The sequence below is a fragment of the Muscardinus avellanarius genome (assembly GCF_963383645.1).
Source record: "Muscardinus avellanarius genome assembly, chromosome: 1".
In the NCBI taxonomy this organism is placed as follows: Eukaryota; Metazoa; Chordata; class Mammalia; order Rodentia; family Gliridae; genus Muscardinus; species Muscardinus avellanarius.
The window spans coordinates 51,602,191-51,624,647 of record NC_137786.1 but is presented as its reverse complement, the minus strand read 5'-3'; the positions used below and the strand labels follow the sequence as shown (position 1 = coordinate 51,624,647).

General features: G+C 40.5%; 1 protein-coding gene across 4 annotated transcripts in view; it reads right to left on the bottom strand.

Moving 5' to 3' along the window:
• Positions 1-22,457, bottom strand: part of KIF2A (kinesin family member 2A) — a gene marked incomplete at both ends in the record, with an annotated part of 62,188 nt that continues 39,731 nt past the window's right edge. For 2 of the 4 annotated variants that reach the window (XM_080695018.1, XM_080695019.1), the window contains 8 exons: positions 1-86; positions 846-981; positions 3,269-3,370; positions 12,748-12,898; positions 13,745-13,858; positions 19,559-19,626; positions 21,106-21,216; positions 21,888-22,092. In XM_080695018.1, coding sequence (XP_080551144.1) covers positions 1-86; positions 846-981; positions 3,269-3,370; positions 12,748-12,898; positions 13,745-13,858; positions 19,559-19,626; positions 21,106-21,216; positions 21,888-22,092 — 973 coding nt within the window. The remainder of the gene's footprint in view (positions 87-845; positions 982-3,268; positions 3,371-12,747; positions 12,899-13,744; positions 13,859-19,558; positions 19,627-21,105; positions 21,217-21,887; positions 22,093-22,457) is intronic. The other 2 variants (XM_080695020.1, XM_080695021.1) reach the window with 1 other exon arrangement.

Below are 22,457 nucleotides of genomic sequence, written 5' to 3'. Positions count from 1 at the left end.
TTAAAGGGCACGGGGTCTCTTCGGGTTAATTTGCTTGCTGGCTTGTTCTTCTTCTTGTAGAGCTGCACGAAAAGATTTCACTTTATCTTGGAAAAATAAAAGAATAAAGGAATAAATATTAAACACAAAATAGTACATAACTAGGTCTTATCAAGGTAGCTTTCTTAGTTGATAGGAATTCAGTATTTTCCCTGTTCTATATTGTCTAGAACCTTAAAACTAAATACAATGTTCAATTATAATAGCAGGAGTTTAATTAGATTTCTAAATGCCAATTTTCTGCAGCACTGCTGCCTTTATTGGATAATTTCAAATGACCAACTTTATGAAGGAAGGGCCTGCATTAAAAAATTAAGCAACCTATTTGCTGTTAAAAACTAGGAATTTCAATGTGGTTTCATGTTGAATTGTTGTACATACATGCCAAAAGCCCACCCATACATAAGCAGAAACCAAATTAGTACATATAAGGTGTGTATGTATTTGAAGCTAACCAAATAAGCTAATTAAAAAGCCAAAAAGACATTGTATTATAAGCAAGCCACATGCTTTCTTCCTTTTATAAATAAGGTGAAAAGGCTCTAGTCATCCAGATAGCACTGCCAAATTAAGGATCTGAACAGGCATATAAAAGTTGCAAGTTTGTTTAAACATGTCCTTTTTAATAATGAAATGTCTTTGTTATCTCAAAAGATGGAAAAAAGATAACTAGAGATAATAACTTGAAGATGTTAAACTTAATTTTCGCTTCAGATGTCCTCTTGCAGTATGAAACCTCACCACCACTAGTATACATCTCAATAACAAGCAGATTTCAAACTAAATACTAAAATGAAGAGAATTACCCCGCAGCTCAGTTAAAATGTCTATTTTTTGCTCAAGAATAGCTTCAAGTTGTGTGGCATATGAATCGACATCATAGTCTACTTCTTCAGTCATCTCTAGGAGAGCCTTTTCATCTTCTAACCATCGAATAGATTCCTAAAAAGAACAAAAATTCATTAACCCAGTAATCCTCTTTGTAAAACAGCAATTTACACATTCTGCTAAACAAAATCAAATATACTTATGACATTCTCTAAAACATAAGTAGATATAAAAATCTACTCACATAGTAAAATTAACTTTCCTCAAATGTAAACACATGTATGATGGGCCAAGTAAGATAACTCATTGCTTTTTTTTTTTTTTTTTGGTGGTACTGGGAATGGAACCCAGGGGCTTTTCTACCTCCGGGCTATCCTACCAGACCTATTTTATACTTTATTTAGAAACAGGGTCTCACTAAGTTGCTGAGAGCCTCACTAAGTAGCTGAGCCTAGCTTTGAACCTGTGTAATCCTCCTGTCTCAGCCTCCCAAGCGCTAGGATTACAAGCATGCTCCACCACACCTGGCAACTCATTGCTTTTAATTTACCTTGGGTAGAGATTTGGGGGGAGGGAATGAATCAAAAACATCAGTGAACAGAATAAGTCCTAACATCTCAACAGTTATCCCTAAAACAAAGGAGCAATGGGCATAATAAAACTGAGAAATGTAATGGGGGCTATGGTAGCCTATGACTTTTAAGTAATCTGTAATAAAACACTTTTGGCCTGCTATGGTTTGTCTCTGAAACACATGTTGGAGTTTAATCCCCCATTGCAAGGTTGAATATCCAGAGGTAAAAACTTAATCCAACCATGGTGTTTAGATAGGGTCTTTGAGAGGTGTAAAGCCTCCATAGTTGAGTACTAGTGGCTTTCTAAGACAAAGACCAGATCATACAAGAGCATTGCGTACAGGTCCTCTCTAACTATGTGAAGCACTGCACCGCTTCAGGTCTCTGCCAGCAAGGTGGCCATAACCAGATGTGGCCCCTCAACCTCGAGACCATGTGAGCCCAAATAAACCTATTTTCTGTATCACCTACCCAGTCTGGTGCTGTGTTATTAGCAACAGAAATGGATATAACCCTAAATATTAAACATTAAATTTTCAAAATCATTGTTAACTATAAATAACCAATAAATAGCCAATTTTAGAAAAGCCAAGCCACTCAATAGTAGCTACTTCAAATTTATAAATGTTTCAAGGAATCCCATCATTCTTGATTCATTTTAGATATGTGAAAGATGTAGCAATATCATAAATCATCCAGATTATCAATGAGGCCAGATGATTCAGAATTTATTCAAGTGCTTTTTTTGTACATAATAGCCTGGTGTGATAGTACACATCTGTAATCCCAGTACAACCTTCAGACCAAGTACAGCCTTCAGAAATTATGTCCAAATGATGTCTTTGCTTCATCATAATATCACCTCTAGGATATTTTCCTGATGAAAACAAAGGGAACTGAGCCTCATGTGTGTACCTATAGTCCCAGCTACTCAGGAGGGGAGGCCAGATTGCTTGAACCCAAGAGTTTAAAGAGAGCCTGGGAAGCAAGACCTTGTCCACCCCCCAAAAGAGGAACAGGAACAAGAAAAAAAGGGGGTGGGGGAAGGATCATACAGTAAATAAGTCCAAGTAATAATTCCCCATCTCCTGAAGTACACTTCCTTTTCTGTAAAGACTGATACTTCAACTGCTCCATAACTATTTTATTTATTTATACCACTATACTCAATTTCCATAACCCCTTGAAGACTTTTTCTTACTGTTAAAAAAAGGGACAAGAAAGGTTTTTAAATAAAGTAGATCTTTTCACCATGGTGCAGAGAAATGTTTAGTCACTGTTCATTCTGTTTAAAAAAATAAGGCTGGAGAAAAAACTTCCATGTCATATGCCCTTATAAGTACCTTTTTTGATGGTACTGGAGACTGAACTCAGGGGTGTTCTACCTTAGAGCTATACTCCCAGGAAAATTTTATTTTTTTAATTTGGAAATAGGGTCTTGCTAAGTTGCTGGGGCTGGCATTAAACCTGCGATCCTCCTGTCTCAGCCACTTGTGTATTGGGATTACAAGCATATGCCACCATTCCTGGCCCAAAGAAGTACTCTTTTGTGATATAGGGGATGGAACCCAGGGGCATTCTACCTCTGAGCAATAACCCCAGCCCTATTTTTTATTCCTTATATGGAAACAGGGTCTCAATGAGTTGCAAAGGGCCTTACTAAGTGCTGAGGCTGGCTTCAAACCTGCATGATCCTCCTGTCTTGGCCTCCCAAACACTGGGATTACAAGTGTGCGCCACCACGCCTGGCTCTAAAGAAGTACTTTTGTTGAAATTTTTGGTTAATAATCTCAAACATTTTGATGAGAAGTGTTTTCTTACTTTACCTGGAACACTGCCCTGTGATCTTCTACAACCTGTTCTTCCATTTCAACCATTTGTGAGACAGCTTCGTGAAAAGTAAACAACTGTGGAGAAACCTCTTCTTCCTTAAAATAAAGAGTTTAAAATTATGACATAAAACTTGTATTTTTAAATGTTAGAAAAGTAGTGGTTTTGTTTAGATTTTCAGTGCTGGGGATCAAACCCAGGGCCTCACATGCTAAGTATCCACTCTACTACCTAGTCACATCCCCAGATCCTGAAAGTAGTTTTTCAATGTTATTTATAAAATATCATTTAGAATTTAAGGAAGCTTAGATGGTATGTATATACATACATAAAAGAAAAAGTCAGAATTCTACTCGTGGGTCAAAATAATTAATGTAACTCTCAGTTAAACGACCCAAACTTTATCATATGAGAATAATGTTCACTTAGCCTAGGCTTCACTGTAGAATTGCTCTAAAAAGAAATCTGCTTGGGAGGCTGAGACAGGAGGATCGCAGGTTCACAGCCAGCCCCAACAACTCAGTGAGGTCCTCAGCAACTTAGACCCTGTTTCAAAATAAAATAAAATAGAAATAGGACTGGGGGTGTAGCTCACAAGCAGAATTTATTCCCATTACATAAAAAAGAAAAGGGCAATCTCTTTTGGAATATTAACTTTTACTGCAGGTTATAAATACTTTTAAAATATTTCTTGGGACCCAGTAAGACACTGGGTTCTGGGCGGGGGTCGCGGGCTGGGCACGCCAGATGGGGCCCGGGTCGCGGGACTCTGGGCCCCGGCCGAACTGCGCGTAGCACGCCAGACCCCTGGAGAAACCGGACCCAGTAAGACGCTGGGTTCTGGGCAGGGGTCGCGGGCTGGGCACGCCAGATGGGGCCCGGGTCGCGTGACTCTGGGCCCCGGCCGAACTGCGCGTAGCACGCCAGACCCCTGGAGAAACCGGACCCAGTAAGACGCTGGGTTCTGGGCGGGGGTCGCGGGCTGGGCACGCCAGATGGGGCCCGGGTCGCGGGACTCTGGGCCCCAGGCCGAACTGCGAGTAGCATGCCAGACCCCTGGAGAAACCAGGCCCAGTAAAGAAGCTGGGTTCTGGGCGGGGGTCGAGCACAGGGCACACCAGCTGGGGCCCGGATCGCGGGACTCTGGGTCCCGGCCGAACTGCGAGTAGCACGCCAGACCCCTGGAGAAACCGGGCCCAGAACAGAAAAAGATAAAGAAAAATATCGGAGAGGTGGTAAGAAAGCCGTTATGGATGCCAGGACACTGGAATGCAGACAAAACTTATCTAAATGCACTGGAACTTATGGAAAAATTCGCCGTGAAAGAGGACTGCTATTTCTCTATATTGTTAAGAATCTCAGACATCACATATAAGGAGAGAGTTAGCAGAGACCAAGGAGAAATGCGGTGTTGAAAGAGTTCTTCGCGATGGTGGTGGAGACTTGTATTCAGGAGAAGCAGAAACCGGATCTTACCAACTCTATTTTTTTTGGAGAAATTACACCAAATGTCGAATGCTACCATCACGCATGCTTAGGAACACTGGACAACATTCAGAGTGGAAAAAGAGCCTGGGAAGGATTTGAAACGGTGGAGGCAGTGGCAATGCCAGTGGCCAATATTCGGGGGAGGCAGAGATCTGATACATTACAACTGGAACCTTTCAAATAATAACCACAGAGACAGTGATCGGAACCTGCTGAGGGGTTAGGCGGGCACCGGGGCCAGTGGCCGACATCGGAGCTTGCTGTGAGGCAAGGCCACTACTGAGGCCTCCGTGGCCCGGATTGGAACCTGCAGAGGGGTTAGACGGATGCTGGGGCCAGCGAGGCCGGCATTGGAGCCTGCCATGATGCAAGGCTTGTGCTAGGGCCTCCGAGGTCGGGTCCGGAACTTGCTGAGGGGTTAGGCTGGTGCTGGGGTCAGCGAGGCCGGCATTGGAGCCTGCCGTGAGGCAAGGCCAGTGTTGGGGCCCCCGAGGACGGGACCGGAGCCTGCTGAGGGGTTAGGCCGGTGCTGGGGCCAGCGAGGCTGGCATCAGAGCCTGCCATGAGGCAAGGCCGGTACTTGGGCCTCCGAGGCCAGGATAAGAGCCTGCCGAGGGGTTAGGCCGGTGCTGGGGCCAGCAAGGCCGGCATCGGAGCCTGCCTTGAGGCAAGGCCGGTACTGGGGCCTCCGAGGCCAGGATAAGAACCTGTTGAGGGGTTAGGCCGGTGCTGGGGCCAGCGAGGCCGGCATCGGAGCCTGCCTTGAGGCATGACCAGTGCTGGGGCCTCCGAGGCCGGGATCGGAGCCTGCCGAGGGGTTAGGCCGGTGCTGGGGCCAGCGAGGCCGGCATCGGAGCCTGCCGTGAGGCAAGGCCGGTACTGGGGCCTCCGAGTCCAGGACAAGAGCCTGCCGAGGGGTTAGGCCGGTGCTGGGGCCAGCGAGGCCGGCATTGGAGCCTGCCGTGAGGCAAGGCCGCTACTGGGGCCTCGAGGCCAGGATAAGAGCCTGCTGAGGGGTTAGGCCAGTGCTGGGGCCAGCGAGGCCGGCATCGGAGCCTGCCTTGATGCATGACCAGTGCTGGGGCCTCCAAATCCAGGATCGGAGCCTGCCAAGGGGTTAGGCCGGTGCTGGGGCCAGCGAGGCCGGCATCGGAGCCTGCCTTGATGCATGACCAGTGCTGGGGCCTCCAAATCCAGGATTGGAGCCTGCCAAGGGGTTAGGCCGGTGCTGGGGCCAGCGAGGCCGGCATCGGAGCCTGCCTTGAGGCAAGGCCGGTACTGGGGCCTCTGAGGCCGGGATCGGAGCCTGCCTTGAGGCAAGGCCGGTACTGGGGCCTCGAGGCCAGGATAAGAGCCTGCCGAGGGGTTAGGCCGGTGCTGGGGCCAACGAGGCCGGCAGCAGAGCCTGCCGTGAGGCATGACCAGTGCTGGGGCCTCCGAGGCCGGGATCGGAGCCTGCCGAGGGGTTAGGCTGGTGCTGGGGCCAGCGAGGCCGGCATCGGAGCCTGCCATGAGGCAAGGCCGGTGCTGGGGCCTCCGAGGCCAGGATAAGAGCCTGCCGAGGGATTAGGCCGGTGCTGGAGCCAGCGAGGCCGGCATCGGAGCCTGCCTTGAGGCATGACCAGTGCTGGGGCCTCCGAGGCCGGCATCGGAGCCTGCCGTGAGGCAAGGCCGGTACTGGGGCCTCCGAGGCCAGGATAAGAGCCTGCCGAGGGGTTAGGCCGGTGCTGGGGCCAACGAGGCCGGCATCGGAGCCTGCCGTGAGGCATGACCAGTGCTGGGGCCTCCAAGGCCGGGATCGGAGCATGCCGAGGGGTTAGGCCGGTGCTGGGGCCAGCGAGGCCGGCATCGGAGCCTGCCGTGAGGCAAGGCCGGTACTGGGGCCTCCGAGGCCAGGATAAGAGCCTGCCGAGGGGTTAGGCCGGTGCTGGGGCCAGCGAGGCCGGCATCGGAGCCTGCCTTGAGGCAAGGCCGGTACTGGGGACTCGAGGCCAGGATAAGAGCCTGCCGAGGGGTTAGGCCGGTGCTGGGGCCAGCGAGGCCGGCATCGGAGCCTGCCGTGAGGCAAGGCCGGTACTGGGGCCTCCGAGGCCAGATTAAGAGCCTGCCGAGGGGTTAGGCCGGTGCTGGGGCCAGCGAGGCCGGCATCGGAGCCTGCCTTGAGGCATGACCAGTGCTGGGGCCTCCGAGGCCGGGATCGGAGCCTGCCGAGGGGTTAGGCCGGTGCTGGGGCCAGCGAGGCCGGCATCGGAGCCTGCCTTGAGGCAAGGCCTGTACTGGGGCCTCTGAGGCCAGGATAAGAGCCTGTCAAGGGGTTAGGCCGGTGCTGGGGCCAGTGAGGCCGGCATCGGAGCTTGCCGTGAGGCATTACCAGTGTTGGGGCCTCCGAGGCCGGGATTGGAATCCTGCCAAGGTGTTAGACCGGTGCAGGGGCCAATGGCCAGCATCGGAGCCTGCCTTAAGGCAAGTTCACTCCTGCGGCCTCCAAGGTCGGGACCAAAGCCAGCTTAGGGGCTTGACCGGTTCAGGGGCCAGCGAGACCAGAACTGGGTCCTCCCATGAGGCAAGGCCGCTGCTTGAGCCAGCGAGGTCTGGATCAGTCCACTGAGTAGCCAGGCCACTACTGGGACCATCAAGAGTGGGATTGGTACTTGCAACGCAGCATGCACAGAGAAATATCGCAGAAAATATAAATCAGACGCTTCTCTTAATCAGCAATAACTAGGAGGAAAAGGGCAACAGGAAGAGGTTGAGCTATAGAAAGGGCCCTATAGTGAAGCAACTAATGCGACCAATCAGAGGGTATGTAATACTGGAGGACGGAGCCTCTTTAAAACGCAGGAGGTACATAAACAAATGTATCAAAGTAAATCACCAAAGAAGTGTGGGATGGAGGGAGGGGGAGGGAATGGGACGGGGGCTGGAGGAGGGCTAATTGGATGATGTGTGCTTGTATATCCTCTCAAGGCTTGTACTCCAATGTGATTGATATATGACTACAATGCACCAATTTAAAAAATAAATTAATTTAAAAAAATATTTCTTTAGTATTGTTTCTTCTAACAATTCATAATCAGTCCCTGACTTGGCTTATGATTTTTAATATATATATATATAAAATTTGGAAACAGGGTCTAAGTTTCTGAGAGCCTCTCTAAGTAGCTGAGGCTGGCTTCAAACCTGTGCGATCCTCCTGTCTCAGCCTCCCAAGCGTGGGGATTACAAGCATTTGCTATAGCACCCGGCATGATTTTACTTTTAAGTAGCATTAAAGTCACTATGTATTCAGAAATCATAACTCAAATTTTGAGTTTTCATCTTTTCTTAGGCTAGAAATATGTGATAATCTCTTGTGGTGGACAGTAGCAATATGCCATAGCTCCAAGTCAGCCATCAACTGTGAGAGTAAACAACTGATATCCTACATGGCTCTACTGTGTTGCTAAGCTATCATATGCTCAGTGGGTCAGGTGCAATACATGTATTTTCCACTTAAGGTATTTCCAACTTACGATGGGTTTATTAGGACATAGCCCATTGTTAAGGTGAGAAGTATCTGCACATATCTTAAGTTTCATTCCTTAACAGAAAAGAGATGAGCTGGGCATGGTGGCACATCTTATAGCCCAAGTCCTATTCAGGAGGTTGAAACCAGAGAACTGCTAGTTCAAAACAGTTTGGGCAACTTTTAAGATCTTGATTCAAAAAAAGAAAAAGGTTAGGGATATGGCTCAGTGACAGAGTGCTTGCCTACCACACACAAGGCCCTGAGTAATGCAAAGATGGTGTCTTTCATGATGGTGACTATCCAACTAGCATTCTGAAGGAATCAAGTCTTACTAAACCTTAATTTCATAATTACACTGTAAAATTTGCTTATTGCCCCCCCCCAAAGGCATTCTACTTTTGAGCTACACCCCTCACCCTATTTTTGTTTTTTATTTTGAAAAAGAGCCTCAATAAGTTTTGGAGGGCCTCACAAATTGCTGAGGCTGGCTGCGAACCTGCAATCCTCCTGTCTTGGCCTCCCAAGTACTGGGATTACAAGCATGTACCACCAATGCCTGGCTTGCTTATTATTTCTTTTCTTTCTTCTTTTTTTGGGGGTGGTGGTACTAGGGGTGGAACCCAGGGGGCTTTCTACCTCTGGGCTATACTCCCAGACCTATTTTTATATTTTTATTTGGAAACAAGGTCTCTTAAGCCAGCAAGACTGGCTTCAAACCTGCATAATCCTGTCTCCGCCTCCCAAGTGCGGGGATTACAAGTGTGGCCACCACGCCCAGCTTGTTTCTTTAAAAAAAAAAAAAAACAAAAAAAAAACCCCTTTTTTTTTTCTTTGAAAGAGATGGGGTCTTACAATGTTGCTCAGGCTGACCTCAAGTTCTGGATTCAAATGGTCCTCCTGCCTCATCCTCCTGAGTAGCTGGGCCTATAGTAACCTACTGGGTTGTACAGAAACTCAAATTGACAGTACACAATTTTATTTCATCAACAATATAAACATATTAAAACATATATACATATATAACATACGCATATTTTGGCCTTACATCATGTCAAAATTTATTTGGTTTAGCAGGGCGTGGTGGCGCACGCTTGTAATCCCAGCATTTGGGAGGCTGAGACAGGAGGATCGCGGTTTGCAGCCAGCCTCAGCTACAACCTAGTGAGGCCCTTTGCAACTCAGTGAGACCCTGTTTCAAAAGAAAGAATAAAAAATAGGGCTGGGGGGATAGCTCAGAGGTAGAATGCCCCTGGGTTCCATCCCCAGTACTGAAAAAAAAAAGAAAAAAAAAATCCTTTGGTTTAGTTTTTGGTGGTTCCTTCCCAGTGTCTAATGGCTTATTTTACTTTCTTGAAATATGGCTTTAGAAATAAAGAAAACCATTCAGAAGTCTACTTAAAACTCTGCATATTGTAAAATGCAAGGAGAAAAAAGTATCACTTCTAAATAAAATACACAATTCTAAATATACATACAAAATTTGATTAAATCAATTGCTTTAAGTAGATATTTGATGACTATATTTACTAACACTTTCTCATACACATATTCTCTCTTTCTGATAAAAACACAATTAACATACCGTGCTCTCCCCCACCCCCATTACTTCCCCTTCAAACTCAGAATATACTCTTTCATTTGCTTCTAGATACTATGAAAATTCCTATTATTCTACATAATACACTCCAAACACTTTTGTCAATATAAATTTCTTCTACTTCTAGTATTCTAATATACTTGATTATTAGTTATTAGTTTTATATCTAGTGTATGTTTTAGATGCCATTCCATTTTAACCCATCTTGTTAAGAGTCAATATTTCAAGAATACATACATATAGGTACATAGGCCCTAGTAATACTAACTAAAAAATGAATCCTAAACCATTACAAGGAAAACCCCCTGGGGGGTGGTAAAGGTCAAAGAAATGTACCCTCTGAAACATGGAGGCTATAAAAACTCATGTCATACTGAAAACCACTAGATTAGTTTTGGTCATCTAACCAACCTATCCAAATTAAGGTCCAATAATTGCAAGAATAAAATGCAAAGAGATGCTGGGCGTGGTGGCACACACTTGTAACCCCAGCATTCGGGAGGATGAGACAGAAGGATTGCGGTTTGTAGAGGGCCTCAGCTACTGAGTGAGGCCCTTTGCAACTCAGTGAGACCCTGTTTTAAAATAAAGAATAAAAAACAGGGCTGGGGGTGTAGCTCGGAGGTGGAATGCCCCTGGGTTCCATCTCTAGTACTACAAAAAATAAAATATGCTATAGGAATGCTTATTTTTCTTTAGCTTTCCATGTCTTTGAGAGTTAACCTATCTAGGTACAATGCAGTGATTACATTTGAGTATCCTAAGAATTACTATAAAGTATTTTTAAGAACTTCTGAAAACAACAGGGTGGACCGAGGCCAGAATTTCATTTTTAGTTCTCTTGTTTTCCATAGTCCACAGTTTAGAACTCTCACTTTAAATGAAGTTTTTTCAACTTTGTAACTACTGGCATTTTTGAGGGGTAGCGTGGAGGATGTTGTCCTGTACACTGCATGATGTTTAACTGCATCATTGGCTTCTACCCATTAGAGGCCACAATGTCTCCATACATTTTTTTCTTGGGGAAGCAAATTACCTCTGGTTGAGAAAAGCTGCTTTCAGCTCTGCTTTAGTAATACTACACAGAACATGGTAACAAAAAAGCAGCATGCCTATCTGTTACTCTAGAATACTTTGACTTAAATTAGAACATCACCACTAGTTATGTTGCTTTCAAAGAATGTTATATTGCAGGTTAAATAAACTTAATATAAACTTGGGTCTGGTATAAGAGAGATTTAGCTTTCAGTCCTGGCTCCAGCTTATATACTCTTGGGTAAATATAATCTTGGTTACTATTATAATCTTGGTCAATTATTTAAACCTTTCAGAAAATTAAGTATAGCCGGGCATGGTGGTGAACACTTGTAATCCTCGCGTTTGGGAGGCGGAGACAGGAGGATCATGCAGGTTTGAAGCCAGCCTCAGCTGACTTAAGAGACCCTGTTTCCAAATAAAATATAAAATAGGTCTGGGAGTGTAGCCCCGAGGTAGAAGGCCCCTGGGTTCCAAAATGCTTGGCAAATGTATAGCATATAGTAAGGAACTAACAATATTAGAAAATGCCATGATAGAAACTATACTACAAAACCATTGTAATAAAAACAGCATGGTACTGTCACAAAAACATATACATAGACCAATGGAACCCAGGGGTTTTTGTACCTTCAGGCTACACCCCAGCCCTATTTTATATTTTATTTGGAAACAGGGTCTCACCAAGTTGCTGAGAGCTTCACTAAGTAGCTGAGGCTGACTTTGAACCTGTGTGATCCTCCTGTCTCAGCCTCCCAAGCACAGTGATTACAAGCGTGCGCCACCACGCCCAACTATTCTTTATTTTGAAACAGGGTCTCACCAAGTTGTAGAGGGCCTCACAAGTTGCTGAGGCTGGCCATGAACTTGAGATCCTCCTGTCTCAACCTCTCAAGTACTGGAATTACAAGTGTGCACCATGACTCCCAGCTTGTTGGTGTTTTAATAAGGTTAAATACATGATTTTTAATACAGCTCATGCATATATATACATATACACACACACACACATATGTACAGACATATATACTTCTAAATGTTCATATATATGTTCATATATATATGAAATGTTCATATATATATGAACATTTAGAAATATATATTTATTTATTTACATATTAAAAAAATATATATATATTTTTTGGTGGCACTGGGGACTGAACCCAGGGGCTTTCTACCTTTGAGCTATACCCTCATCCCTATTGGGCCTTAAACCTGCAATTTTCCTGTCTCCCAAGTAGTGGGGATTATAAGAATGCACCATCATGCCCAACTATGTATGTGTATTTCTTAAACTTGCTTTCTCCCTGTTATAGTTTTAAAATTTTTTCTACTGATATAAAATCTGAAAAGAATATTTTAGATAAGGTAAGTAAACCAGATTAATAGTTGTTTTGGTGTTTTGGAATTGTGAGCCATGAAGTCTCTGACCTTGAGGCCCCATAAATAAATAGGTATAGCTGTGTTCCAATAAAACTACTTGCAAAAAAAAAAAAAAAAAAGATGATTGGTCCACAGTTAGAGTTTGTTGACCTCAGACTTATTTATTTTTATTTTATATTTTCTAGTTTTGGCACTGGAGAGTAGATCCAGGGGCATTCTACCTCTGAACTAATCCTCCAGCCCTTTTAAATTTTATTTTTTATTAAAACAGGGTTTCTCTAAGTTACCTGTGCACTGTCCTCAAACCTGCAATCCTCCTGTCTCAGATTCCCAAATACTGGAAGATTATAGGCATGTGCAACTATACCTGGCTCTGACTCCTGATTTAAAATGACAGTTTTCAATTAAGTTCTGCTATTAATGAAGTGAGATTAGATTAATTACAATTATATTATGCCACTCACATTTTGTTCACAAAGAAGTTTTAGATCATCTCTCTGAGGAGAACTTCCCACACCCCATTGTGTCTCTAAGTCATCAATCTGGTTTGGTGGATGGTGCATTATTGGACGGACATCACCAGCTGCTGTTGGATCTACAGTCAGTTCTTTCACCCTGTAAATACATAAGAGGTATATAAAATTAACAAAGACTCACATGCAGGAATAAGAAAATACAAGTCTATTAAATCTAAAAGAATTCAATTAATATACTAAAATTGATGATGTCACTTTTGAGTCAAATTTATCTGGAATCTGTGGAAATAAGTGGGTGTCTGGTTGTTTAATTCTAGATTAGTTAAGCAACTTTATAGCTACTTTAAGTATAATTACTGTGCCTAATAAGTAAGAATTAGCAAAGTACGTAGATTTAGTACTTCAAAGACCTACTATTGCAATTACATTATATGAAAAGAAAAATGTTTAAATACACAAGAGTCACTGCTGAAATCAAATAATTTGATACACTTTGCAGATTTCTAGTAGTTGAAATACTCAAGATAAATATGAAATGGTTTTATTTCTAATGTATAAAGGTTATAAAATTTCTGTCATTTTAAAAATTACTTGTCAGACTTAAATTTACATTTGGAGATGGCTATACTTTTAATTCAAGAGGATCTTTGTTATTTCCTTGCAGACAAGGAAATTTAGAAGATCATACAAAATAAAGGTAAGCTCTTCATTTTAAGCAAGATAATTTATCTTTTAATGGTAAATATGCAAAAGTGACATCATCCTTAAAAAAAAAATGAAGGGACATAGGAAGCTGGAATTCTAAACCAACATTTTAAGCAAATAAATAAAAGATAAAAAATTCCAATCATGCAGCACAATCACCACCTGCCAAATGAAATGAAAATGCAAAACAAAATGGCCCAAAACAAAAGAAATGTTTATGTACAGCAAAATTCAAAGAAAACTATTAAAATAAATATCTTATGTATAGAATAAAGTAGACCTGGTAATCGAAGGAGAAAAGTCGTCATACTCATAAGAAGGAGAGAGATCAGGGCGACTGCCACTACCCTGCGAGAAGGGAATGTCTGATGGACTAATTCCAAACTCCTTTACTCTGCAGCACCAAAACAGCAACAAATTAAAAGAAAATGCTCTTATAAAGACAGCAGTGCACATTTCAAGTTTTCATTTGCTATTCAGTTTTGTTTAGAAAAAGGTATCAAAATTATTGCAACAATGTATTTTGAATATTATTTTACTAACAATTAATTTTAAGAGTTTTTTAATTCTCTTAGTTCTACAGATATTTTCCCTTTTACTCATTATACTTCCTAGAATTAACATAGACCACTCAATTTTCTCTTGTGGTAACATGAATATTTTTTTTATTAGGATTGGTGAATCTCTAGCATTTTTTTTTTTTTTTTTTTGGTGGTACTAGGGTTCCTGGAAACCCTTTTACCTCCGGGCTACGCTCCCAGACCTATTTTATAATTTTATTTGGAAACAGGGTCTCTTAAGCCAAGCGTGGCTGACTTCAAACCTGTGTGATCCTCCTGTCTCCGCCTCCCAAGCTTAGGGATTACAAGAGTGCACCACCATGCCCAGCCTCTAACACTTTTCTAAATCTCCTCAAACAGGACACAAAGAGAATAAAGACCCAGTGCCTTAAGGCATCCATTGTTTGTAATGAATTAACTTCTGCTTATGCATCTAGAATGGTGTGAGCTATGAAGTATTTTTCATATGACTGAGAAAACAGTTGCTTTTTTTTTTATGGTTGGTGATTTAGTTGAAGAACCCTAATTCAGAACAGCCTACACCAGTGGAATTAAAATAACTTTTGCTAATGTTTATAATAGTTATATTTAACCACATTATGACTTTTGTTGTCCTATTTGATTCCCTATTTCCCTTTTGGGTTTAACCTCATTTCAAAGCAATAGACAGTGATTACTAAGTACTCCTATATGCCAGGTATTAGAATTAGTAAGCTTTAGGAATTATATAAGTCCTATTTTATAGATGAAAAAAGTGACAAAGTATCTTACCCAAGGTCATTCAACAGGTCTGTGTGAAATAACTGAAGTTCAAACCTAGTCCTGAATATAAGCTCAATGCTATTCAAGCATTTCAGTGTACTAACAAAATTGTTTTCTCATTTTTCTTAGGTTGAATTAAATATCTTTCTTAGTAAAAGAAAAAAAACCTTAAAATATCAATAACTACAATACTAATATATGCAAACACTACTTAAAATCTCTTAAAATATATTGTACTTAAAAATCTCTCTCTTTTTTTAAATCTGGCATGGTGTCATGTACCTGTAATCTCAGTACTTGGGATGCTGAGACAGGAGGATAGCAGGTTTGTAGCCAGCCTTAGCAATTTAGCAAGGCCCTCTGAAATTTAGTGACACCCTGTTTTAAAATTAAAAAATATATAAATATATATAATAAAATAGGAAAGCTATTTTAGCTCAGGGATAGAATGCCTTTGGGTTGTCTCAAGTACCAAAGGTTCAATACTAGATTCATTTGTTCTTTAAACTTTTTTTGTGGTATTCTGGTTTGAACCCAGGGGTGTTCTTTCCCTGAGCTCTACCCCTGCCCCATTTTGTTTTGAAACATGGCCTCACTAAACAGTTGCAGAGGGGCCTGCCCTTTATCCTTTAGAATACTCACTTGGAAAGTTTACCTACCCCACATGTTTGCTGACAAATCTGATTTCTAATACTAACTGAACTCTTTTTTTCTACTGATCATCTCAAGAATTTCCAATTTAGACACACCATTAATTTCACCCACAATTTCTTCTACCCAAGATCCATCCCCTCCAACCTCTTCCATTAACCAAAGATTGTATACTCTGCTTCAGAACAGAGGCTGTTTCCTATACATTCTGTTCTTCCTTTGTCCTTGATACAGGCACTCCTTTTACTCTCAAGATTTTCTCTTTAAAATATCTCAACTGTGTCAAGTGATTACAACTGGATTTTCAAACATCGTCATCAATTACCACCAATGTGTGCTGTTACAAATTGTCCCTCTACTCTCACAAAACACTTCCAAAGTATTTCATACTAACTAAAATAAAGATTGAAGTCAGGAGTGGTAGTGCATGCTTATAATCCCTGCACTTGGGAGGCTGAGACAGGAGGATCGCACAGGTTCGAAGCCAGCCTCAGCTAGCTAAAGAGACCCTGTTTCCAAATAAAATATAAAATAGGTCTAGGAGTATAGCCCGGAGGTAGAACACTCCTGGGTTCCATCCCCAGTACCACCAAAATAAATAAACTGAAAAAATGAACACAATTTCCACAACTTTTTTTTTTTTGGAGCTGGGGATTGAGCCCCCAGGGACAATTTTCCTCCAAGCTATACATCCACCCCCATATTATTTGGAAACAAGGTCTCAAAGAGTTGCTAAGGCTGGCTTGAACCTGTGATTGCCTCCCAATATTGGGATTACAGGCATGTACCAACCACCCCTGGCTCAACTAACTGAACTTTAAAGCCAGACTGCTCACTAAAGAAGCAACCAGAAAAATAACTAATGCACTTAATATACTCTAGGGACTAAATAGACATGATCATTAATCTCTCTAAGGACAAGGAAACCAAGGCACAAAGAAGCTTTGCTGCCATTAGGTAGAAATGGGAGTATTAAACTCTTAAGAACAACAATATATAAAAGATAAAAATTTTCCTAAAAATATAGAAATTTTAATACAACACCTCAAAATATTGATTCAAACAATCAATATTAAGGAGGAATAAATTCTCCTTCACTAATGAAAGAAGAGGAGTTACTGACCAAATGTTATAAAATACTGGGAAGAGCCATTGAGGGAGAGTGAAAATCTTTACTTCTAGGATTTGGAAATAAAAGTGAGACAGAAACCCGGGTGTGGTTGCACATGCTTGTAATCCCAGCATTTGGGAGGCTGAGACCAGCGGATCTCAGTTTGCGGACAGCCTCAGCTACTTAGTGAGGCCCCTTCGTAACTTAGTGAGACCCTGTTTCAAAATAAAGAATAAAAGTGAGACAGAATATTTATCTCAGATGGTTAGTTATTTTGCGAAGAGTTAACATTATACAATAAAACAACTTATTTGGATCTAAATGAAGTGAAGAAAAAGCCTACCCTTAATCTCAAAATCTAAAATCCCAATTGCTCTAAAACCTAAAAGTTTTTGTGGGCCAACATAACAAGTATCAAATTCTACACCTGGCCTCATGGGATGAGTCTGACCACAGCTGCACTAGAATAGTGTATATAAAGTTACCTTCAGGCTATGTGTATACGGTGTTTCATAAATGAATTTTATGGTAAGACTTGGATCTCATCCCTAAGACACCTTATTGTATATGTTCAAATATCCTAAAATTTAAAAAATACAAAAATCTAAAACACTTCTGATCATAAGCATTTTTTTTTTTTTTATCAATACTGGGGATGGAACCTAGGGCATTCTGCTACTGAGCCCCCAGACCTATTTTTTATTCTTTATTTTGAAACAAGGTCTCATTAAGTTGCACAAGGCCTCACTAAGTAGCTAAGATTGGCCCCAAACCTGCAATTCTTTTGTCTCAGCCTCCCAAGTACTGAGATTACAAGCATGTACCACTATGCCTGGCTGATCACAAGCATTTTAGATATGGGATATTCAACTTGTATAGCATTTTCATAATACTAGGGAGAATCCTTTGGAGTGTTAAGTTTTAAGATATGAAGAGATTTTGTTTTAATTCTATAACATGACAAAAAATCTACCACTCTAAGGTGTTCCCCACCTCTCCATAAACAATTTTAGAAAAAGAAACATTTCAATGAGGAAAAAAAAATCCCATGCCCAAAATATTAATGACAAGTCAGGTGTAGTGGCGCATGATTCTTCTTCTTCTTCTTCTTCTTCTTCTTCTTCTTCTTCTTCTTCTTCTTCTTCTTCTTCTTTCTTCTCCTTCTTCTTCTTCTTCTTTTTTTTTTTTTTTGTGGTACTTGGGGTGGAACCCAGGGGATTTTCTACCTCTGGGTTATACTCCCAGACCTATTTTATACTTTATTTGGAAACAAGGTCTCACTAAGTTGCTGAGAGCCTCACTAAATAGCTGAGGCCGGCTTTGAACCTGTGTGATCTTCCTGTCTTAGCCTCCCAAATGCTGGGATTATAAATTCACCACCATGCCTGGCTGGTGCATGCTTCTAATCCCAGTACTTGGGAGGCTGAAACAGGAGGAATGCAGGTTTGTGGCCAGCCTCAGCTACTTAGTGAGACTCTCAGCAACTTAGTGAGAACTTGTTTAAAAATAAAGAATAAAAAATAGGTCTGGGGGTGTAGCTCAGAGGTAGAATGCCCCTGGATTCCATCCCCAGAACTGGAGAGAAAAAAAAAAAGTTGCACAATAATGGCTTACCGGTACGTTATCACAATCAAACTTTAAGAGGGATTAAATTTTGAAAATTAAAGTTCTATTACATTTTTATAGTACTTATATTTTAATAACATTTACAAAAGTTTAGTAGGCTTATACTTTCCAACAACCACCATTTAAAATCTCTTCAGTTGAAACAACTGGAGCAAAATATAAGGGAACAAAAGGAATGACCCAAATATAGCTTCCTATGTTGCTCAAGGATACATTTATAGGTAATAAAACTATTTTCAAAAGGAGGAAAGAAAGGGGGAGAATGGGTTAGGTGTGGTGGTGCATGCCTGGAATCCCAGTTATCTGGGATGTTGAGAAAGGAGAAACACAAGTTTAAAGCCAGCTGCAGCAACTATGTGAGACCCTGTTTCAAAATAAAGGGGCCAGGGATGTAGATCAGTGGTAGAGCACCCCTGGGCACCAGTACCACACACATACACAAAAAAAGAAGATGAAAAATAAAATAATTGTTACATAGAAGTCAGGAAAATGGTTATCTCAGAGTAGAAGATTAATGGGTTTAGGCAAGTAATTACACATGCCATTAAATTATTCATATAGTATTTATATATATGTATTTCATACTTTAAGATTAAATAAAATTTGTACTATGATAAAAACAAAGAAAAAGAACAAACATTTTTGTCAAACAAAATTAAGATAAGATCCACACACTAGAAATAGGTCATAAAGATGAATTTTATCTCTAGATTAAAATCATAAATATGTAAAAACAGAAATTTAAAACTATGTACTTGGCCATTCAAAATAAGAGCAGTGGGGGGAAAAAATCTAAGAAATATATATGCCCATCATAATCCAAAGTTCCAAGGGCATTTCATTTCATGACTATAAGGAATAAATTGCTTCAATACACTATCATGTATTCTGTCCTTCCATCTGTAACGACCCAGTTGTTTATTAAAGTTGGAAACACTACTGACATAGTAACATAGTAACATTCCATGCAGAATCACCACAAAGAACTGTGCTATCATCACTTCTTACTCAAACTCTAAATTCCCTATAAGTAATACTTAATATTAGGAATAATTTTCTGTATATAGCAAGATGATTTGTATATAAACTAACCCCCCAATTTTCATAAGTGAAAAGGTCTGAAATAGGAAGAAACTGCATGATTTAAATTATAAATGTAGCAGTAAAATATTATGATAAAATATTACCTGTTCAGCCCCCTCCCTAATTATGTAACACATTTTCACTCACTTTTAGAACTTGACAAAATGATTCTAAATGTTTAAAAATTAAAATTTCTTAAAAATTAAAAAAATGGAGTAAAAAATTACCCATTACATATAAAGCCATACTACATACTGCTCTAATTTAGTATTAGATTTCAAAACAGAACTATTTGTCATACCTATTTGCATATCTTAATGTATTAAGAGTATTTTCACAGGATGCCATTCCTGGGGAGATTGTAGCAATCTATAGGGGAAAAAATGAAAAGTAAAAGGTCACAAATAAAGCAATAATTCTGACAAATAGCTCACCTACATATATTACAATGGTTATTTAAAAATATTTATCTGCTATTTTATACCCATAATCATATTTATTGTTTTGCAGTACCAGGGATTGACTCAGGGCCTTTCTACCTCTTAAGCAACACTTTCAGCCCTATTTTTTAATTCTTTATTTTGAAACAGTGTCTTACTAAGTAGCTGAGGCTGGCTTCAAACCCACATTCCTCCTGTCTCAGCCTCCCAACCCATATAATCATATATTATAAAGTTCAGTTAAAATATAAACAATTCAATCAGGATGCAGTGGTGCACACCTGTAATCCCAGTTTTTGGGAGCTTGAGACAGGAGGATCACAGGTTCACAGCCAGTGCTTAGTGAGGCCCTATTTAAAAAATAAAAAATTAAAGTAGGGCTGGGGGTATAGCTTAATGGTAGAATGCCCCTAGGTAAGATCCCCAGCACACTCCCACACTATATATGTATATACACACAGACAGACAGACACAGACACACTTACCCCTCTCTCTAAAAGCAATGATTAAAATTCAGCAGAAAACTAAGCCGGACGTGGTGGCGCACGCTTGTAATCCCCACGCTTGGGAGGCTGAGACAGGATCGCACAGGTTCAAAACCAGCCTCAGCTACTTGGTGAGGCTCTCAGCAACTTAGTGAGACCCTGTTTCCAAATAAAATAGAAAACAGGTCTGGGAGTATAGCCCGGAGGTAGAAAGCCTCTGGGTTCCACCCCCAGTACCAAAAAAAAAAAAAAAAAAAAAAAAAAAATCAGCAGAAAACTAAACACTGAGAAGATAGGAAAAATCACTAAGTAAGTGCTCCCTTCCACAAATAAACATTTTGCCAGAGGGCAGGCCCTGATGCTGTCACACACATCGAAAACTTCATTAGAAACTTGCAATATCACTACGTTAAAAACTAGAGTATATACTTTGGGAGTAGGGGCCCTAACAGCTGGAAAATCTGTCTCACAAGGGACAGAACACTAAAAAAGAATCCCAAATTTTACATATATCTATCTACACAAAGCTCTGCCTGATCCCTAAGTGAGGCATATACAAGACAAACTACAAGCAACACAGCTATCTAATCAGAGATTACAATTTCAGTTGTTGCCTATACCAAGGGAAACAAGAGTTTGAAGTAAATTCAGTCAAATTATTTTCAGCTAAAAACAAAACCCCATAATCCTCAGAATACAATAGAATGTGCAGTATTCAATTATAAAGTAACTTGGATACTGGAATTAGCAGCATGCATTATAGATGCAATAAATCTTTTCTATATCAGACTGGCAGAGACATATTTAAAATATCACTATCTAAAGATACAAATGATTGTTAACTAATAAAGTACATTAAATTTTCCAGAGGTGGATAATTTTTCCTTCTGGATTAAAATAAAACAAAACAACAACAAACTTACCATGCAGGTACGAGAGTTTTCACCTATGAATGAATCTCTTAACACCTGAGTGAGTTTACTTGCTCGGAAAGGAGTGTGAGGTTTATTTCTACCTAAGGCTCTGATGCACTCCTGAAAATTAAGAAAACAAGCATCACAAATTAGGTTTTCCTATAAACAGTGGTCTTAATTAACATAACTTAAGAGGTCTCTTACTACAACTGTAACATATAAGGTCTAATAAGCTCTGAAATTAAGTTTCAGAGTTTTGTAAAAATGTTCTCATAAATGTTAATTCAAGAAAATGAACAACAGAAAATCTATTTTATTTTAAAAATATATCTGTATCTGGAAATTCTGACCAGTGTTTAAAAGTAACAAGCAATAGAAAACTGTAAAAAGTTTAACTTTAACACTTTATTATATTCCTCCCAACCTTTGCTTTTCCAGTAAAGGAAAAAATGTAATAACCTAGCCAAACTTTCTCAAAACAATTTCACTTTTTTTCTTCTGAGAAACTATTTCTTTACCTACTTCTGTGGTTTCTTGCCCTCCCCAAGAAATTATGACTGATTAAGTCCTTAGTATCTGATTATGCAGTCTCAAAACTAGCATGCCAATGCCATCTAAAAAGAATTATATGTAAGAAAAAATTTTAGGTATAATAAAATCTACAACTTCAGGTATAACAACTAAAACTTGAAATCCTCTTTTTATTTGATAAAGTACTATTATTTTGCAAATAAGCAAATAAGATTAAAGAAAAAAGTAAGCCTTTTTACAATTAAATACATTTAATTTACCTTGAGTGCTAAAAGGCTTTTATTAATTTCAGCACCTTCAAGCCTAGTTTGCCTGTCTGCACTGGAAGTATCAGCTCCTCTTTCATTTCCAGCTAAATCGATGAGAGAAAATTTGCCATGGAGTTTTCCTTTCCTTCTAAGAATAATCTGAAATACTGCATGGCTCCGAGATGAATGGGCATTTGCAGATGTTTGACCGGATGTCCTACAATGTGATTAAGCACACATGAAAACGAATTTTTCATTTACCATGATATTTACATTTAAATAAAAGCAACAACAAAAATCTACTTAGTTTTTATCCTTGTTTTTTTATTTTGTATTGGGCATTGAAACCAAGGGTGTTGTAACTGAGCTGTGTCCCCAACCCTATTTTTCTTTTAATCTTGAAATAAGGGTTTTGCTAAATTGCTAAGAGTCTCACAATATTGCTGCTGTCTTTGAACCTGTATCCCCTGTCTCAGACTCCCAAATACTTAAATTGCAGGCGTGTAACACTGTGCCTGGCTAGTTTTTATCATTTAAATGCCAAAGCGACACTATAAATTAACAGTTAAATATAACCAGATT